This window comes from Dipodomys spectabilis, unplaced genomic scaffold (genome assembly GCF_019054845.1).
Source record: "Dipodomys spectabilis isolate Male_0828 unplaced genomic scaffold, ASM1905484v1 ptg000157l, whole genome shotgun sequence".
NCBI classification, from domain to species: Eukaryota; Metazoa; Chordata; class Mammalia; order Rodentia; family Heteromyidae; genus Dipodomys; species Dipodomys spectabilis.
This window is the reverse complement of record NW_024870834.1, coordinates 24574846-24595415: the sequence shown is the minus strand read 5'-3', so window position 1 is coordinate 24595415 and position 20570 is coordinate 24574846. Positions and strand designations below refer to the sequence as shown.

Here is a 20570-nt window from a genome sequence, read left to right as displayed (position 1 = left end):
CACAGAGACTGACCGATGTCCTGAAGGAGCCCTTCAATAGGGAGGATAAATGAAGGCCGGTGAAGACATGACCCCCTGAGGCTTGCCCACATCCACTGGAACAAAGGGTCTGAGGCACAACCTTGTAAGGAGTGTTTTGGTCAGCAGCCTTCCTAAGAGAGGCTGAGTCTCCCCCACAGGGCTGCTTTCAATAGCTACCATCATAGTGGAAGTACTGGGCATTTGTTAAGGGCTCTGGTGTGCTAGGTGTAGCACAAAACATCTAAATCATGGTCCTTGGCCTTTGTGAGGGCTTCCTGGCTCCAGATGGCAGCTGGCTTTCTCAGGGGAAACTTAGGGAGAGTAGAGAAATCTGGAGAGGGGCTCTTGCGTTCCTACATGACCTTTTCCCACCCAGTGCCCTTTGTTTGTAACTGTGGAGAGTCAAGCCAGAGCTGTGGGACCTCAGACCTCCACCTGCACTGTGTCTCTGGATGTCTCTGGCAAGCAGAGTGCCTAGGTAGATGAGCAATAGGGATTTGCAGACTGCTGCTGCAGGGTTTTATTTAGATTGCTGATGGATTGTTAGTGCATATGCTTTTTGTTGTTGTTGTTTTCTTCTCAAATTTTTTTTCTCTCTCTCTTTCTCTCTCTCTCTCTCTCTCTTTCTTTTTCCTTTCAGGTTAACAGAGGCCATAGGGATACTGTGACCTTTGTCTAGAGCTGATGGGGGGTGTGATTTGTGAAATGAAACAGGACTGTGCTACTTGGAAGAAGGAAACGGAAGCCAACATAATGAGGATTAATTAGTTGATTGCTGTTGAGATGGTAACAGATTTGCTCCTAGACCATTGAGCCTGTGATTTCGGACCTAGCAGGGAAGGTGTGGACGAAGAAGCCTTTGTTCAGGACTCAAGATGTATGTAAGGCTGAGGTCTTTGCACTTACATAGCACCTTTCAACCAGGCACCTCAAAGCCGTTTAGCCACATTAATTAATTAAAGCCCACAATCTTCCTGGGGAGAGGAGGAGGGTGACTAACAAGATTTGTAATTACAGGAGGGAACATTTCCGAATAAAGTATTGTCTACCAAATAAAGAGAGTGGTGTAAAGGAATTGGGGGTCTCCCAAGAGTAACGGATTCATAAATGAAATCATGGAATGATGGGGAAGGCTGAGCGGGCATGAGTGTGGAGGCACGCCCCCGTGTCACAGGGAGGTCCGTGACCTCAGAATTCACTGACAGTTTCGGATTCAACCACGAAGAGTATGTATGGTATTAGTGGCATTTGGGAGGTCATTAGTGGCCTAACTATTGTAGTGTAAATGCAACTTCCACTGGTATATTGTTGTATCACCCTACAGAACAAAGACTGAGATTCAGAGCAGAATTTAATAAAGGATGAAATGATTTCTATAGATTTCAAACCCAAAGCTGGGCCAGTCAATTAGCAAATAAATCAATCGGTGACCCATGGGATAATTTAGTTCTTCCCAGCAGAACACCCAGTCTATGAATTCCTACTACTCTGAAGCCCTGGAGCAAAACTTCAGCTGAGTTCTTTCAGTGCAGTGTCTGCGAGGTTTAACCCCTTCCAAGGCTGACTACCCAAGTTGTTAGTGACTCCAAACTGTCTACTGTAGAATCACTTTAACCTGCACCCCCTTCAGAGATTTTAAGCAGCTTAGAAGTCTCTGGATATGGATGAAATATAAGATATGGGTTAGAATCAAACCATCTCCTATCAGTGCCCCACAGAGAGCTGTGCACAAAGGCACAAGGGAGTAATAAAGAGATAGCAGTCTGAGTTTGTTCATGACTTAGTAAATTGCTGAGCTTTTATCAAGTGCTCAGGTGAAGCTTCAAAGTAATAGGATGCATACATGTCCTCAAGAAATGTATTACACAAAGGCTCAAACTAATAATTAAAATAAAAAGCTAAGTGAGGTATATGTTGAGAACTTGAGGTGTTCCACAGAATTTTTGTGAAAACCAAATTGAGCTTTGCAACTGATTACACTAGGTTTCCCTTGAATTCTTGTGACATGAATTGGTGACAGAGTTGAGAACATACTACCCCAAATAGGAGAAAACAGCAGAAGCAAGAAGATTACTGTCTCATCCCCCCCCCCCTTCTTCTGAAGCAGGTCATAAAACCTGGCTGTCTTCCTTTCAAATAGATCATTAAAACATCATTCCAGAGGTGCCCTCCTTATACCTAGAAGAAAAGAATGTCCTTATCTCTGAAGACACAGTGATGTACAACAGAATATGAACAAACAGACCCTGCTAAGTCCCTCCTAGTTTATTACCATTAGATCATACCTCTTATGCTCCAATCATACTTCCGCATGACTGTCCATTCTTCAAAACCTAAGTATAAAGATCCACAGGTTTCCTTAGTTCTTTGTGTCTTCATTTGTGAAGGCTCCCATGTTGTGTAAAATTTGTATTAAATAAATTTGTATGCTTTTCTCTTTTTGATCTTTTATTATAGAGGCCTTAGTCAGGATCCTGCAACCAGTGAGAACAAGATTCTGCTTTTCTTCCCCTATGGTTTCTGGGGCCCATCTGATGTGGCTAAGACATTTCCCTTGCTCTAGGGAAAGCCAGTGGAAGAAGAATGCTAACCAAGATCATAAAATAATCATAATGATGATGAGATATGAGTTAAAAGAGGGGTCTACGTGGGGTAATCAGTTGGGTGGGGAAGAAGACACTAGGGAGTAAAGAAGGTTAAAGTACAATCCATATAAATAATATAGATGTCTGGGTAGATAGACAGACAGACAGATAGATAGATATGAATGTAGCATAAGACGCATCAATTTTATTGCAGAAAAGGGGCAAGGGGCTAAGGGAATGTAATAGAGGGGAGTGAACTTGATGAGGAACCTAGACAAGAGAGGACTTGTCTTTTACTGGAAAGAACAGAATTTTGACTCAAGTGCAGACAGTCCCTGTTTTCCTCACTTTCATCCCTTTCCCCTGTGGTATTTCTGTTCACAAGCCATTGAAGCCTCTCACTAAACTACTTCCCACAGTACTACGATACACACAATTCTATAGAATGCCAGCAAATGTTTTCCAAATAAAAGAATCACCAGAAATCCTATGGTTGTTAGATCTGCTCTAAGCAGAAACTGCACAAGGTCTGGGCATAAAGCTGAGAAGATGACAGAAGGTCATCACTTTTTACCACCATCAAAGGGCAAGAAAGTTGCCTAGCGAATGGGTGCAGGAAAGAAGACACAGGTGGTAACAGGTTGAAAAAACCTTTCAGTCTGACATGCATGCTAGCAAGATATCTTACATTGTTACTTTTACTGAAAGTAATTAATGATACAATTCTGAGATGTTAAGAGAATACGCATATATATGTGTGTGTATCTATATTTATATATCTTGTGCACATGTATGTGTGTTTGTATGAATGTCTACCCAGAACCCAGCTATTTGGTTGAGGCACTGCAGTCTGAGGTAGAATTGAGAATATTTCTGGATTAACTCAGAGGTGTTGAATTCTGTGGATGCTTTCTTTTAAGTTGCATATTGGGGGAAAAAACCAAAAGATACTGCTCAGAGATAGCATCGTACAAGTTTCTCCAACAAAATAAAGACTGCCTAAAGAGACTTCTGGAAATGGAAGGTAATGGTTTAGGTTTGGGGCAAGAAGTGGATGAAAGCAAAGGGAAATCTGAAATATCTGATTCTGAACAAAACCACCACCAACAACAAAATGTGGTCTTAGAACTACTTGCTTTTCATTTTGGTATTATCTCTATCACTTTTGTCCTCTAGCTGTGGAAAGAGAACTTGTATTTCACTGCAGAATTCAAAGCCCTCAGATAGAAGAAAGGAACCCATTACACTTCTAAGTTCAATACTATAAGTATGAGAGAAAACACATTGCCTACTTTTCTGACTTCTGCTGAAGCACAGCTCAATTGAAACACCAATTTTCCAGCACTCCAAATGAATCTGGGAGGAAAGAAAAACAGCAAATCATAGAGTACAAATCTCAGGAGAGATTTGATTTTGCTGCCAAACAAACACGTTATTTCCCCCCCCCCCCCAAAAAAAAATCCCTTAAAGTCTGTCCATGTCGTGGGTCTCTAGAACCACTCTCTCCTATGTAGTGACTTAGAATTGTACTTCAGTATTAACATGCCCTTCAAAAAGCTGCCATTTCAGAGCGAAAGAGGAGAGATCAAGAAAAAAGTGTGAGAAGAAACACTGACAGTTAAATTCTTCCTCCAAGGAGTCACATACACTACTTATACATCTATAACTACACAGCCAGGCAGCCATGCCAAACACCAAGGAAATGGAAAAGTACAAGCTTCCCCCTGTGTTTAGGAGGAAAAGAGAACTAGCTATCAATAAACACCACTATTCTTTTTCATTTTTTTCTTTATGTGAACCTTTCCTTGGATCATCTGGCATACATCAAAGATCTACAGAGTGGTGTTGAGGAAGGGATACCAAATGGTTTTGCAGCCCGTTTTTATCTACACTTTTTTGAAAGAGAGTATCCAGAAAGGACCAGTTAACTGTAGATACTTTCTCCTTCATGCCATCAGACACAAGAAACTCTGGAAAAGGTCAGTGGGTTAAAAGGAGCCCATGGCCTGGTTTTAATAATACATGTAAGATGGAACAACCAGCTTTGAATAGTCCAGGACCATCATGCTCTGTGTGAAAATGCTTCTGGAAATGTGCCTTTCTACTTCCATTCCTTCTCTTCTTACTAGACATGATTTAAATTCCCTTTCAGCCCTGTGACTTTTCCAGAAAGCAACTCTCCCTCAGTGGGGAGGTGTGGGGGAGAATTATAAAACTTTCCCTTAATATTCTTCCAATAATGAATTCCTGCTCTGAGTGGTCTGCCTCCATGTGTTTTGAGTCAAGTGTCAATGGCAGCCTTGCCAGGGGACATTTCCAAGAGACTGCCGACATAAAAGATGAGGTCTTGTATTGACAAGACCCATTCCTGGATTTCTGTCCAGTTTAGTCCTCTTGAGTCCTGAAATCAGAGGTGAGAAATGTTTCATGAGATCTTATTGGTGAACCAACACAGCTCTTATACCTCTTTGTTCTCTTTAACCAGGTAAAAGGATATTATTTCAAGGCTTCCTTTCAGAGAGATTTGTGGATCCAGATTTTGGTCATGTAAAAGGGACTTTCTAAGACCAGATAAGTTCTTTGTAGAGGCCAAGACTTCCTTTCTTTAGAAACTAAGCATAGTCTTGGCCTGCTCTGACATCCTAAGAACAAAAGAAGAAATTAGGTCATGCTATTTCCTGCCTCAAACTTAGTCTTAAGAACACCAATGGCTTCAAAGTTAGCTATGGTGGTGGGACCAAGTTTAGTAAAAGAGCTAGCCTACTATTCTCCTTACAGCAACCTACCCACATGGTAGGTTGGGTTCTTTTCATTTGGAAGAATCTTTAATTGCCTTAGGTAACATTAAGGATTTGAGCAATGTAAGATTTTAAAGTCTTTAGGAGGGGAGGCAGCTCTGGGTTTGTCAGCATGTACCTGTTTTTCTCTGCATTCTTATCCTGGATCCCATAGTTCTACTTACTGGAAGTTTCAGTACATATGGACGTTATTGATGTCTGTAGCTCCTTTGGGTGACATCTCAACTTCTCAACTTTATTTCCCATTCATTCTTTCACTTGTTTAAAATTCCTAAAGAAGAATCAGATTGGCTCAGACTTATCTTGTCTCAGATAGCATCATTGATCATCAGCCAGCCAATCAAGTTTGGGCTTAGGAGTCACTGAAAACATGGTTGCCTGAGCTGCAAAAGATGTGGGTAAGGGTGCTTGTATTGGATCTTGAGAAAGCAAGGTAATGATAAACTCCAATACATGCTCTATCCTTTAACTGGTTTGCCGCTTGATACCCATTCTCTCGCTTGCTTCATCCTATCACTGTAGACCTGGCCTTGTCACTTCTGTCACAGCCCAGGCATATTGTATCACTTCTCCATCCCCCAGTTTAGTCCTGCTTCTCTGTTGTTTACATACACAGTCACAGATGAATAGGATCAGTGCGCAGAATGGTGAGACATACTTAGAAATACAAGAAAGACTGAGGGAGGTGTGTAATGAAAATAAAACACTCTTAGCTAAAGAAAATTGTGTTTCCACCATGAGACTCAGGTGCTTTTTCTCCTCCCAGCCCTTGGAGTAATTTTCCTTTCCCCCTCAAAGCATACACTAGCAAAAGAGAGAACTTTGAGCAAATGGTTAGACATTATCTCGTCACTCATCTCCCAAATTCCTTTGGACCCACATTCTTGACTAACAAGTTGCAATCAATTTATTTTCACACTAAGGTTTAGAATACAAGTGAAAGACCCCATTTGGATCAAGTTTTTTCAATTTTGTTCTCCAAAAATTCCCAGAGCTCTTGGTTTGAAGTTATTCACAAATCTTCACAATGACTTTGGAAAGCTAGTCATATGTAGTATTGCTCTTTCAAATGAGTTAGAGAAATTGTATTCTGCATGAATTCAGATGTAATCAAGGGACTGGGAGAGCACTGAATCGTGATACCAGACTTTCCATCTTAAATATCTACCATTACCTTTGTGCCTCACCAATAAGTAAAAGCCCAACCTAAACCATCTGCCTTCAGACTTCAATATTCTATGCTCATTTTAATGGTCATGAGGGTTAAAGTAGCAGTAAATCTAAACAACTTCATTTCCCTGTCTTTTCTTGAGCTCTGGGCATGTCAACATTGATTAAGTCATCAGTCAGACTTGTCCTGTGACTGAAATTTTTGTCTATTGAGGAAAATTTTAGTGTTCCCCTTGGAGACTATGATGGCAAAGGTAACTCTGGACAGCATTTCTAAACCTGCTGCTTTGGGATTCTAGAGCCAATTCTGGATCACTTCCAGATTCCTGTTCATTCCATTTAGAATCTAAGGTTGACATCTATTGCCATTGGCTGTCCTGTGGGCCCCAGGAATCCCCTCTGGGTTTTGCCTACCCTCTCACGCCAACACCATCACCCAGACTCCCAAGTCATTTCTATGGTAACAGCTTAGAAGTTGATGCGAAGATGGAGCAGGAGCCAGTTTGGCTTTCTCCCAGGTCTCTAGGCCCCTCTGGGGTTAATCAGCAACCACCTATCTGTGTCAATAACATAAGCCTCTCTAACTAGAACACCTGGTGGAGACCCACAGGAGGGCTTAAACAAAGTGAATTTTGTAGCTCTGTTTAAAGTAGACTGCCTGAGAATCTCCAGACAAAATCAGCTCTGTTAAATCAAACCAGCTATGGGATGGACCTATAGAGCTCTGTGTTCTTCAAGTTATCACTAATATTTTCCATGCCTGTATCTCAGCTCCAAAGTCTCCTTAGGCTGTTAATTTTAAGCAATAGGATTTAGGGAAGTGCTCTGAGTTCATCTTCCTGGTAGAATTCTTTGGTGACATCTCTCCTCCATTTCCCAACCCTCAAGACTTTATCCTGCTGGACAAATCATAAACATTCTCCACTGGCACTGATGACAACTTCTCTTAGAAGCTACTCCCTATGCCTTTAGCGTCAGGGGATTGCCTGTACAGGTAAAGGGAAGGTGAGGAAAAATGCAAAAGAAGTGGTCAAAAACATATGAAAAACAGTTCCCTGATGTAGTCTGCTCGGGCTGCCCTAGGAGAACACCACAGATGTGTGGTTTAACAGAAATTTGCCCAGCATTGGCAGTTCATGCCCATAGTCTTAGCTGTGCAAGAGGCTGAGATCTGAGAAATGCAGTTTGAAGCAAGCCTGGATAAGAAAGTCCATGAGACTCTTATTTCCAATTAACTAACCCCCAAAACTAGAAATAGAACTGTGGCTCAAAGTGGTAGATGCTAGCCTTGAGCACAAAAGCTCAGGGAAAATGTCCAGGCCCTGGGTTCAAGCCCTACAATCAACCAACAAGGACCCAAAAAAACAACATCCTTCCCACCACCACCCCCACAACAGAAAGCAGGAATTTGTGCTCCCTTCCTTCCTTCCTTCCTTCTTTTCCTTTCTTTCTTACTTTCTTTTTCTTTTTTTCTTTCTTTGTCAATCATGGGGCTTGAACTCAGGGCCTGGGCACTGTCCCTGAGCTTTTGTGCTCAAGGCTAGTACTCTACTACTTGAGCCACAGCTCTTCTTGTAGCTTTGTGGTGGTTGATTGGAGATAAGAGTCTCATGGATTTTTGTGCCCAGGCTGACCTTGAACCAGGATCCTCAGATCTCAGCCTCCAGTATCATTAGGATTGCAGGTGTGAGCCACGAGCACCTGGCAGAATTTGTTTTCTTATAGTTATAGATGCTGGAAGTCCAAGATCATGGTACCAGCAGGTTTGGTGTTCTCCTAAGGCCTCTCTCCTTGCTTTGTGTCTCCACACTGCTTTTCCTCTGGCCACGAACTCCTAGTGTCTCTTCCTCTACTTACAACAGGACTTAGTGGATTGGGGTCCAATCTTTCTGACTTTATTTAATCGTATTTGCCTACTTTTAAATGCCCTACGTCACACTGGATGTTAGTTTCAACATACAAATTTTGAGGGAACATAGCTCAATCCATAACACCTACCTTAACTATTTTCCTCATCAGACTATTTTACATCCTTTGATGAAGACTTGTTCATCTAAGTGGAAGAACGGTAGATGTTACCTGCAAAACGCAGATTTTGCCATTTGTGTGTATGTGTGTGAGTGCAGTTTGTGTGTGTGTGCACCTGCCCAGTAGAGAGGGTGCAAGACAAGAAGTGTTAAAAGGTGAGTGATGATGGTTATATGAATAAATGGTTGGAGGAATAGTCAGATGAGTGAATGAATTATTTGGTAGTGTATGGATAGCACTAAAATAGGAATAACATGCTGCGTCTTTGGGATTGTGACTCTTTCTAGAGGTTACATGTTCAATGACTCCAAGTTGGAGATGCTTAAGGTTCCGTGAAGTGTCAGAAATGACCAATTCCACAGTACTGCTCTATCAGCAAAAATCTGGGATGGTTCTTCGGAATAGAACTGCCCTGTGAACTGGAGGACATATGCCTTTCCTGCCTCTTCCCAATGATTGCAGGAACATTTCCCAGCCAGAGGTGCCTTTAGACAGTATTCCAAGTACCTCTGGCTCAAGGTACCAGGGATACTGTCTCTGATGGATAGTGAACTGGAGGCAAATGTCGAGTTCCACCATCGGTGAAGGGGCCAGTCCACCCCTGCAAGCCGCCTCTCCTTCCTCCTTCAGAGGCCTCTGTCTTAATAAATATTTATTGTCATTCCTGATTTCTCTCATGGACAATGTGAGTGAGTGGTGAGAAAGAAAGGAGAGAATACTGACCATTTCTCTGGGCTCATAAGGGTCTTGTTGTCCAAAGGAACCTGAGGCTGTCGGCTCAGTCGCTGACTGGATTCTTTTTCAAGTTAATGATTGGGAGGGTTTACTCAATATCAGAATTAGGGATAGAAGTTAGACACAGGGGCAGAAATAAATGGATATACTAGGACTCAAACATTGGGTTGTGACCAGTGGGCCTTTTCCACCTCTGCTCTGATTTGCCACAGAACTCTGAGTACTTACCTCCCCTCTGTTCCATGAGGCTTAGTGGCATTTCTCTGATGTCTAGATATGTCAGTGTCTGTGCCAGATGAATGGGGATAATCAGGATCACCAAGCACCTCAGACCTTGGGTGAGTAACAGGCTGTCAGCTCAGTTACTGTGTCTGTCTTCCTGCCCTGTTTTTTGTTTCTCTTGGGCATGATTGCCACACATGCTAACGCCCAAGCTCCCAGGCCCTCTATCCAGCCTGCATCCTGCCTACTCCTCTGGCTGGGGAGTGCTCTCTGCCGTTCTCTGTGCATCCTGTTTGTTCAGACCCCTTTGTCTTCCACTGGAGCAACAGGGAGAGAGGATTCCTCTGAGTGCCTTTGCCTTTGGCTTTGAAATGAGATCCTGGCCCACCTGATTATACTCAATAGCTGGAAATGGTAAGGATGTCCGATGGCAGAGGGCTCTTGTTTTAAGCTCTGCACACCAGGAAGGCAGAGGGTGGGATCTCCTCCTCCTCCAGGCTGCACTGGAGGGGGCAGGATGCTCTGGCAGCAAAAGCAAACAGTGGAACTGAAGGGAAGTTCACTTGAAAAGGAACTCTGAGGTCTATCTGTCAAAGGGCATAGAAGCAGTCCCTGAGGACATCACGTGGGATGCAGACTCATTACTCTCTCCTTGAACATCCCCAGATGGAAACCATCACTTCCAGCAATCATCCACCTTAGGGGTGCCAGATCCACAGATCCTGCTTTCTCTGAAGCATTGCCTCTGAGGCCTTGGTGCAGAGGAGTAAATAAAGACCTGCTCTCCACCACAGTGGCCAACTCAGCAGCACACAGGCTTTAGAAGACTCTCAACCTCAACACACTGCCTCCTTTCCCACAGAGAGGTTACCCTATATACTAGTCCAAAGGCTTAACAGAGCACCTAGAACATTCTATAAACAGAGAAGCAGAAGAGCAGCCATGTGCCCATCTCTAGCCTGAGAAATGAAGTATTCTCAATGCAATCCAAGTTCCCTGCCTCCTATGGGATGCCAGCCCTCCACCCCGGTTTCCCCCAAGCCTTTCCTGACAGAGTTCCAGTGATGAGACTCTCTTTGCCGTCGTTGGTTAACTGTCGTGAGCCTCACTGGCTCCATTTGGATGGAGGATGCTGAGAAGAGGGTTAAAGGAAACAATTTGTGATCATTGTTCTGGCTCTTGTTCTTCTGAAAAGGAAAACATCAGCACAATGAATTGGGTCAAATGCAGAGTCCTTCCCAGCATGGCTGCAACTTGCCCAGTCAGCCTCCACCCCCTGATGCACCCACCACCTGTTGTCATGCCTCCGAGCCAGCGTGGGTGCAGTGCTTACCTCTATGTTGGTCAGCCTTTGAATCCATCTTCCTTCAGTACTGGGCTCAAACAATGCCCCAGGATCTGACTCCTCCGTGCTCCCTTGGTAGGATTCCATGTCTGAGCATTGTTCTAGGTTGCTCTGGCCTGGCTTGCCAGCTGTTTCATGGAGCTGCTTTAGCAGCGAGGGCAGGGCAGGGGTCTTTTCTGGTCAGAGTTCCAGACTGCTACCTGCAGGCCAACATTCAGTGAGTGAATGAACACGTGCATGAATGGATTCCAGGTCAATCTCCAGACCATGACTTTCAGCCTCCAACTCCCAAATCTTCTCTGTTCTGGAAAATCCAAAACTGTAAGGTCTTGACATTTACCAATGAAACCTGAAAGGGAGTTCAATAGATAGGAATGTGAACTTTGATCCCCCCAAACATCCTTAGGCAACAATTTCACAGAGAACCCAGTATGCCCTTCATGCCAGCCTGGAATACACACACACACACACACACACACACACACACACACACACACACACACACACACACACACCACACACACACACACATTTTAAAGGTGGCTCTGACATGTATGTCCTTTTCTTCCTGCATCCTATAGATCTTCTTAAAGTAAGAAATGTTAGAACTTGTTTCTCTTGCATAGAAAATCCACTTAACTGCTGAAGAAACAAAATACTAGGAAACAATAGCCTGGCTCATCAGGTGTCCTCGCCCACACCCATTGTTGTCTGCGAGTGTGAGTACGTTTGCTGGCTGCCCTGTAGACACAGCTTTAGTCATTGAATTTCAGGGGATGTGGTTCAGAAGAGGATCAAGAATAAGCCTGGCAGTCATCAGCACCAACATGAGCACCCAGCTTTGCCCAGGAAGGAAATGCCAAATAGGTAGGAGAGCAGGGGTTGAGGTACATGCACAGAACCATGGACCAGATTAAGATTGGGATAATGATCTTCTCTTTTAAAACATTTTTAATTTCCATTTACCTGACATCTCCACAACATGAAATTAACCATTTTAAAGTGATTAATTCCCTGTCAATGAGTACATTCACGATGCTGTGCAACTACCACCTCTATGTAGTTCCAAACTGTTTCCATTACTCCAAACCATTTGATGATTACTCTCAGTTCCCCTTGTCCCAGCTCCTTGAAAATACAAATCTGCTTTGTCTCTATGGATTTATCTATTCTGCGTGTTTTAGGTAAAATAACCTGATAGTACGTGACATTTTTATGTCTGGCTTCTTTCATTAGCAAGATTCATATACACTGTACCCATCAGTACTTCATTTATTTGCATGACTGAGTAATATTCCATCGTTAGGACATATTGTAACTGTATTTTTGTTTATCCATTTACTTTCTACAGCTACTTGGGAGCTCTTTCTGCCTTTTGGCTATTGTGAATACAACTGCTAGATACTTGTGTATACTTGTATTTCTTTGGGCAACAGTTTCCAGTCTTTGGACTATAAACTTAGCAGTAGATTTGCTCACTCACATGGTAACTCCATGAAGAAGCACCATACTACCTTCCAACAGGGCTAAACTATTTCCCATTCCCACCAGCAAGGCATGAGAACAGCTCGGATCTTCTCCTTCCAAGAGTCACATTCAGGAGTAGCAAAGATCCTTCTAAAGGGGTGCTTCCAGTCTGTATGTAAAGACACCAATTTCACATACATATGTACACAGAGAAAAGGGAGAGAGTGGAGCCTCCAACAATAAGGTCAAGGGTGGTTCAGAGAAGAAATGATCCTACCCATCGCCATCTCCTTGGTGTGCCCTTTGTATTACGCCAGGGACAGACCTGACATGTCATTGTCTACTTCTGTATAATTTTCACTTCTTTCCAAGTAGCCTCTGCTACTCCTCTGTTCTCAGGGCTTCAGACCCAGCAACTTTTTCATAGGTCCCAGTAAATATGGGAGACTGTTAATACAGGATCCAGTCTTCAGAGCTACCAAATGCATGAAGGCTGCACTTTATGCATGAGACTTGTCAACATCTGCAAGCCAGAAATCAGAAGAATACCTAAAAAAAAAAAAAGAAGAAGAAGAAGAAGAAAAGAGCTGTTAATAGAAGCATGGCCACCCCCAGAACCAACTACATCAGACCCATCAGAGGGACAGGGCTCATGCTGGCTTCTTTCTTGAAAGCACCTGGAAGGTAGAAAAAGAATATTGTATTCTAACCTTCCTTTCCTCCCAGTTTGGAAGTGGAAGCATCATCAGCACTTTGTGGGGAGCCTTTTAGATAGGGGCCTGGAAACTGTAGGAGGAAAGGAGCCTTTCTTGGAGTTGTGGATCCTTACGCCTGAAGAAAGAGCCAGACAGGAGAGGTCAAGCTGAGATATGAGGATCATGGTTCAAAACCAGCCCAGGCAGCTAAGAAACAATGCCTTCGGCCCTGATTTCAAGCTGTAGTACTGACAGAGAGAGTGAGAGTTGAGAAGCTGGACATTTTCTGAATTGGGAGTCTTGGGAGAAGGGCAAGGAGAAAGGGGACAGGGAGGGGTCACACACCCCACAGCAAGTCTTCATAGTTCATTCATCCACCTGAGAGGCAAAGCTGATTTGTCTGGTTTGGTTTGGTGTAGTGGTACTGAGGTTTGAATTCAAGGCTTCACATTCATCCAGACCCTTTAAGAGAGCCCATAGCCCTGCGGACAGCTTGATTTTGCACTTCTGACCTCCAGAACTATGAGAGAAGATACTTCTGTCATTTTACATCCCGTTTGTGGCAATTTATCACTGTAGCCTTAGGAAACCGGCCTGTTGGGATTGTGCTAAAAGATGATGTAGCCAGAAAGACAGAAAATCTTTTGTCTTAGAAAAACTGAACTCAATCAGTAATTTGCTCCGTGTCCTGGGTGATTAGAAAAGATGGTGATAACGATGACTACATTAGCCAGGCTCACACCTGTAATCCTAGCTACTCAGGAAGCTAAGATCTGAGGATCACGGTTCAAAACCAGCCCAGGCAGAAAGGTCCGTAAGACTCTCATCTCCAATAAGCCACTAGAAAACCAGAAGTGGCGCTGTGGCTCAAGAGGTAGAGCGCTCGCCTTGAGCTGAAGAGCTGAGGGACAGTGCTCAGGCCCAGAATTCAAGCCCCACGACCGACCAGAAAAAAAAGAAAAGAAATGACATTGTAGAATCTTTAATACATGCTTGTTATATCATAAACCTGAGCTGAACCAATCCTCAAAACCATCCTACAAGGTTCATATTCTTACCTTGCAAATGAGGAAATTGAGGATCTGAGAAGTCACAGAACCTGTTCAAGGTCTCTTGGTGAATGTTAGTATAGCCAGATCTTGACTATATAGCTGCTTGTGCCCAATTCATAGCATTACAAAACACACAACTCCACAAGGACATAGGTCCAGCATCCCACAGTAGCAGTCTGCCTAGTGAGAAAGGATTTGTTTTCAAACAAGAACACTCTTGGAGTCTGTCGTTGGCTGTGAGGTTGAAGCAAAAAACCAAGATTAAGAATACTAAGATGGAGCTGGAAAGATGGCTTAGTGGTAGAATGTTTGCCTTGCATGCATGAGGCCCTGGGTTTGATTCCTCAGCACCACATACACAGAAAAAGCTGAAAGTGGCGCTGTGACTCAAGTAGTAGAGCGCTAGCCTTGAGCTGAAGAGCCGAGGGACAGCGCCCAGGCCCAGAGTTCAATCCCCACGACCGACCAAAAAACAAAAAAACCCACAAAACTGAGATGGCTGGGCACTAGGGCCTCCCACCTGCAATCCTAACTACTTAAGAGGCTGCGATCTGGGGATCACAGTTGAAAGCTAGGCCAGACAGAAAAGTCTGAGAGATTCTTATCTTCAGTTAACCAGCAGAAAGCTGGAAGCAGAAGTGAAGATCTTGAATTCAAGCCCCAGTACCAGGAGGGAAAATGCTGAGATGCCCTGTTGGACCCTGCTAACCAGACGGAGGAAAAGGTGGACATGACTGGAACCAACCAAGTTTCTCTCTGCCCCAAGGATCCAAGGTCCCTTCTCCTCACAATCATGCTGGCAAAAGTGATGAAATCCTAGCCACATGAGCTGTCTGGTAGGAGCTGGAGTACTCATGGCTGTTCTCTGCTGTTCTCTGCTCTCTGCCTTGCTGACATAACTCACTGCCCCCAGCAGAAGGAGGAAGGACTTTGGCTAGGGGAGAAAATCTTGGCGAGGTTTTGACCTGGACAAACAGATAGTATTTGGCGTGGTATCTTTGTAGAGCTAGACCCAGGTAAGTTCTAACTATGAGAGGTTCCAGTGGTCCTGCTTTCAGTGGATTTTCATTTGCCATGGCTGAGACTGGGTGTGGCCAGTATGGGAGCTTCTCTCCTGTTCTCCCAGCAGTCCGTGTAGCGTCCGGGACACAGCCACAGTCTGCCACATTTCCTCCTGTGCAGACCTCTGTTCCAGATAAAGTCAGACCGACGCTGCCCTGGGACAACCACATAATAAATCCCCCTCGGGCCTCCTCGGAGGCTTATTGTTCTATTACAGTTGTTTTGAGTACGATCAAAAGGAAGGAAGAGCACTGTGCTATCAGGCTGAGGAAGAAGGATGCTCTCCTGGCCATTCCTGTTGCCCTTGGCCACCCCTGTTTTAAATGTGAGGAAACAAAAGGGCAATGTGCAACCTAACCCTGTCCCCATCACAGGAGTGGCCAGCCATGGTGGAGGCCAACTCAGCCTCTAGTGAGAAGCAACCTCTATTCAAATCAATGACAGTTCCTTGGTGGCCCAACCCTTATCCTCTTACCCAGCCCATGAGTCTGGCAGGCTGAACACAAAATCTGTGACATGTGGAGCAGGAGCCAGAAATAAGTTCCAGAATAGCCTTAAACTTCGACTGTTGGAAATTATAAGAACAAGTTTGGTTGGCCTACTGCCTATTTCTCAAGATAGGAAATAGCTCAAGTCCTTTGCTGTATGTATGTATGCATGTATGTATGTATTGTGCTGACACTGGAGCCTTTAAAACTCAGGGTCTCAGGCTCTCACTTGGCATTTTTCTCACAAGGCTAACACTCTACCACTTGCGCCATACCTCTACTTCTGGCTTTTTGCTCATTAATTGGAGGTAAGCATCTCTTGGACTTTTCTGTCTAGGCTTGCTTTGAATCATGATCCTCAGATGTCAGCCTCTTGAGTAGCTTCAAGTTCTTGAAAGATGTAGTCACCTTTAGGACTTTGGATCTTTCCACACTAGGCCCAAATTCCGAAGTAAGTTGGGGTGTGGATGGGAGCCCCACATGACTATCAGGGCTGGATTCCTTCAAGGAAAGTAGAGGCTTTTCTTCAGCTGGTTCTACAGAATTAGGAAGGGTGAGACTAAGTATTTCTCTGACAGTCTTGCAGGCTGGGTCTCTCACAGATGTCTGCTCTGCTCATCACTCAGATTCTGACCCCACAGGTGCCTGGCCACTGCCTCCCGGTCACCTTTGTCTGGCTGGTAGGCCATGTCTGAGCCATCAAAGGGCCTCAGTGACAGAGGACCTCAATGTGCTTCCTCAACCAGAAAGGTGTTTTCACTCTGGCCAGAGCAGTCCGACCAAACAAGCAAAAGCCTGTCAATTGAAAGATGGGGCTGCTGGGAGATTACACAACAAAATGGGAACCATTATCAGACCCATCCCAGCCCCAAAGAAGCAGAGCCTTTGAAGCCACAGACGGGCTCCGCAGAACTTTCCACCTGAGAGACGCTGGGGAGGGGAGGTCAGGCTGCACGCAGCCCCCACACAAAAAGTGATCAAAGCCTGTTGCAGAAGGGAGGGGTGCACAGCTGCAGCTGGCTCCCCCTATGGGACTGCCCAGGGCATTCTGACAACAACTGGGCTGTCTTTGCAGGGACCTGTGGGAAAACCCAGCACAGATGCACTGTGCAGCCAAGCCTCCGGAGCACTGCTGGGAGAGGGAAAATAAACCCCTCAGTGGTCCTGACAAGAAAGGCATAGAATCAAAGCACACACACACACACAAAATGCAAAGACCACCCACCTGATGCGCGCCTACCTTTCCGAAACAAATAACTCCTTGGCTTCCAAGGCTTCGTTCTTAAAGATCAAATGGGCTGAACTCTTGCCACAGAGGTCCATGCACTGAGGGATTTGTGCAAAGCCAAGGCCCCTTTCTAAGCACCAGAAGCTTAATTTAAAGTGGGGCCTTTTCAAGGGCTTCCTTGCATCGCTCTCTTTTTCAACAAGAGCCCTCATTTAAGGAGGAAAAGGGTCCCATGTGGATGCCATTAGCTTGCTTTTCTAAGACTGGACAGTTGCATTTTGCCAGAAACATTCAAGAGGCATCCTCCTGGCTGGTCCAGGGCAATGAGGACACTTATAAGCAGCCTGTATCCTGGGAAGCTGTGTAGGACCCCTCTGTGACAACCTCAGCCTTCCCCCACCTGGCCTTGCCCCTCCTCCTGCATGAAGCCCCTTTGGAGGGCTGGCCCTTCACAGGGCCTGCAGTTTGGTTTGATCTATTCTGAAGTGGGTACAACAAAGCAAACCCACTTCCACAGCACTCCTCAAAAGAAAGGGAGAGCTCTTTTCTTCTTCTTGGGAATGGTTTTGGAGGGAGGGCAGGGGGGATAATAATGTGGATGCCTTGGAAGATTTGGGTAGAGGAGTGGATATGGGTGAAATGAGTTGTCCTGGAGAGCTGGGGAAACTGAGATGAGAAAATTTCAGAATGCTGGTTCAACCAGCTGATCATCTTTCTGGGAGTAGATTCAGGAGAGGGACACAAGGCCTTAGAGAAGAGCATCAGAACCTAAGAAGAGACATTTCTTTGCTAACCCCCCCCTCTTCAGAAGGGAGATCCTAAAAAGAGGAGGCAGCTGGGGGTGGGGGAGGGGCTGAGCTCACTAAGATCTAGATCTTTGTAATACTTGACCCTTTGAGACAGATGAGGTTAGCTCCATTTTACAGGTGACTAAACAGAGGTTCAGGTTGGGGACCACAGTCCTTCAAGGACACATATGGCACTATTGAGCTGGAACTCAACCCAAAGTTTACAACCTTTCCTACTCATTCCAGTCCTATGCCTCTCAGGGCTAGAAAGATGTAAGTAGATGTCCCATAAATATTTATTAGATAGAACTAAGCTGAGAAGCCGAATATAGGCAAGCCTCTATCTACCCTGAGCAAGAGGAATCTTGAGAGGGGGGTTCAAGTTATGGAAAGAAATTCTCTGGGACACTAAAAATAAATCCTGTTCTGAGGTACAAGGATGCCTTTTTTAAAAATGAATACCCAATAAAGTTTATGTGGAACCCCAAAAGGAAAGACAGAAGGGAACTGGAACAATATAAAAAGCAGAGTAGGTAGATAATAAAACTTCACAGTGTTGTCTTTCATCCAGGAAGCACAAAGCATTCACAGGCTTTAATTATCTCTTCATCTCCAGAGCCCTTTCTGAAGATGGTAGACACACATTTACAGAATCCCTAGTTTTTGTTTTGTTTTTGTTTTCATTTGTGTGTGTGAGTGTGTGTGTGTGTGTGTGTGTGTGAGTGTGTGTGTGTGTTTAGTGCTGGTACTGAGACTTGAATTCAGGGCCTAGGTGCTGTTCCTGAGCTTTTTTGCTCAAAGTTAGCACTCTTCACTTGAGCCACAGTTCTACTTCCAGCTTTTGTGGTTTTTAATTGTAGATAAGAGTCTTACAGACTTTCCTGCCCAGGCTGGCCATGATCCTTAGATCTCAGCCTCCTGAGTAGCTAGCTTTACAGGTGTAAGCCACCAGCACCTGGCTAATACCTACCCCTGGTTTTAAGAATGAACACATTCTGGTTCCGAAAGTGATATCAATTCTCCCCTAAGGCGAACAGGGCAGAGCTGTATCTGAGAGCGCACTTCACACCCCAATCCTGATTGAATGCCACCTTCAGCTGTGTTTTCTGGCTCAGCAAAAGACACCAAAGTGTTCCTAGAGAAATTTGGCAGGCAGAGGGGTCAAAGGTCTTAGAAATGAAGGTGAGCAGAACTGAGCAGTTAAGCCTGTGCTTTGACCTGCACACAGTGCAGATATCCCTTTTGTTAGCTCGTATGCACATTCCTTAATTTAGGCCTGTGTTCTTCTACATGTCTGAGTTTGCTCACCATCACAAGTTGAAGAGTAGGTTGGACCAGTCACTTTCGGTAATATCATGCTAAACAATAAGCACCTCTGCCAATGGAGGATAGAGGAAGCTATCTGCGCCAGTGTCCATCCTAAAGGTCCAGAGAGAAACTGTTCCTGGTGGACTTGTGGCCCTGGGAATGTGTATCTGAGGCTGCTGGGTATGGGAGAGGGAATGGAAACTACAAAGGATTCTTTTCCTAGTTCATTTGCAATCATGTCACTTCCTGGCCTTAACATTTTTTAAAAAATAGACAGAGCTGGGCACTGGTGGCTCATGCCTGTAATCCTAGCTACTCAGGAGGCTGAGATCTGAGGATCATGGTTCAAAGCCAGCCCAGGCAGGAAAGTCCATGAAACTCTTATCTCCAATTAACTACCTGAAACCCAGAAGCAGTACTATAGCTCAAGTAGTAGAGTGCTAGCCTTGAGCTGAAGAGCTGAGGGACAGCACCCAGGCCCAGAGTTCAAGCCCCATGACCAACCAAAAAAAAAAAAAAGATAGACAAATAAGCATATAACTTTTTAGTGGTTCTCTCTATTGCCAAGTAACATTAGACACAAATTCCTTTGTAGGCCATAGCAGCCTGCTCTGGAACCCAGACTTATTTCCACTCTTCTCTTGAGTTCTGTACAATTACTCTCCATCTGTGGGCTGTGGGCCTGTGGGAGGCCAGTGGTGCTCAACAAGGGGTCTATAATTCTGTCACACCCCACCTGAGAGCCTGAGTGAATAGTATCTAAAATTCAGACTAATTGGGAAGGGCTGTCAAATTTTTAATAGCTCTTGATCATTGTGTGTTTCCTTGGGTACTAAAGTATATCAACTCTTATGAGAAAATACCTGCATTGTAATAGTGGATTTCAAACTGTGATCCAAGGAACCCTTCAGAGGTTCCCTGACATTGAAGTAGGAAAGAATTAGAACAAAGCAAGGACAGATGGAACTCCCCTATCCACACAGTGAACCCATCTCCTAGTTGAAGAAACCCCTTCTTTTAACAATATTGTACTCTGTGCTTTTTAAAAACAATTTATTTGAACTCCACTGGGGAGGAAAGTAGGGAGGAATTTACAAGCACAGACTGTGGACAAAATACATGTCTTTTCAGCCACAGTGTAGGGGGCAGGGAGGAACCTGTCAAGATCTCCAGTGCACACACTGAAAAAGCTGTGCTAGGTGAACATGGCAACACAACACATTCCCTCTTGTCCAGGTCCACATAGTAAGAATTTGCACATTACCAGGTGCTGATGGCTTATAGTTGCAATCCTCCTACTCGGGAGAATGATGTCTAGAAGATCATGGTTTCAAGTCGGTCCTAGCAAAAAAAAAAAAAAAAATCTCTCTAATTGAACACCAAAATGCCAGAAGGAGAGGTATGGCTCAAGTGACAGAGTTCTAGGCTTGAGAAAAAAAGAAAAATAAATAAAAGCAAGAACTAGTGGCTCTGAGTTCAAACCCTTGTACAAAACACACACACACACACACACACACACACACACCCTTGCATGTAATCAGTACATCTGACTTTTGGAAAGAAAAAAAAGATACACTT

The 20570-nt window shown here is 44.4% G+C and overlaps 1 protein-coding gene across 1 annotated transcript in view; it reads left to right on the top strand.

Moving 5' to 3' along the window:
* LOC122118876 (DNA repair protein RAD51 homolog 2-like) overlaps window positions 1-1668 on the top strand; it is a 161714-nt gene extending 160046 nt beyond the window's left edge. The window contains exon 5 of the mRNA XM_042692845.1: window positions 662-1668. Within this exon, the coding sequence (XP_042548779.1) occupies window positions 662-666 (5 nt within the window). The 3' untranslated portion in view covers window positions 667-1668. The remainder of the gene's footprint in view (window positions 1-661) is intronic.
* Window positions 1669-20570: the final 18902 nt, after the last annotated feature.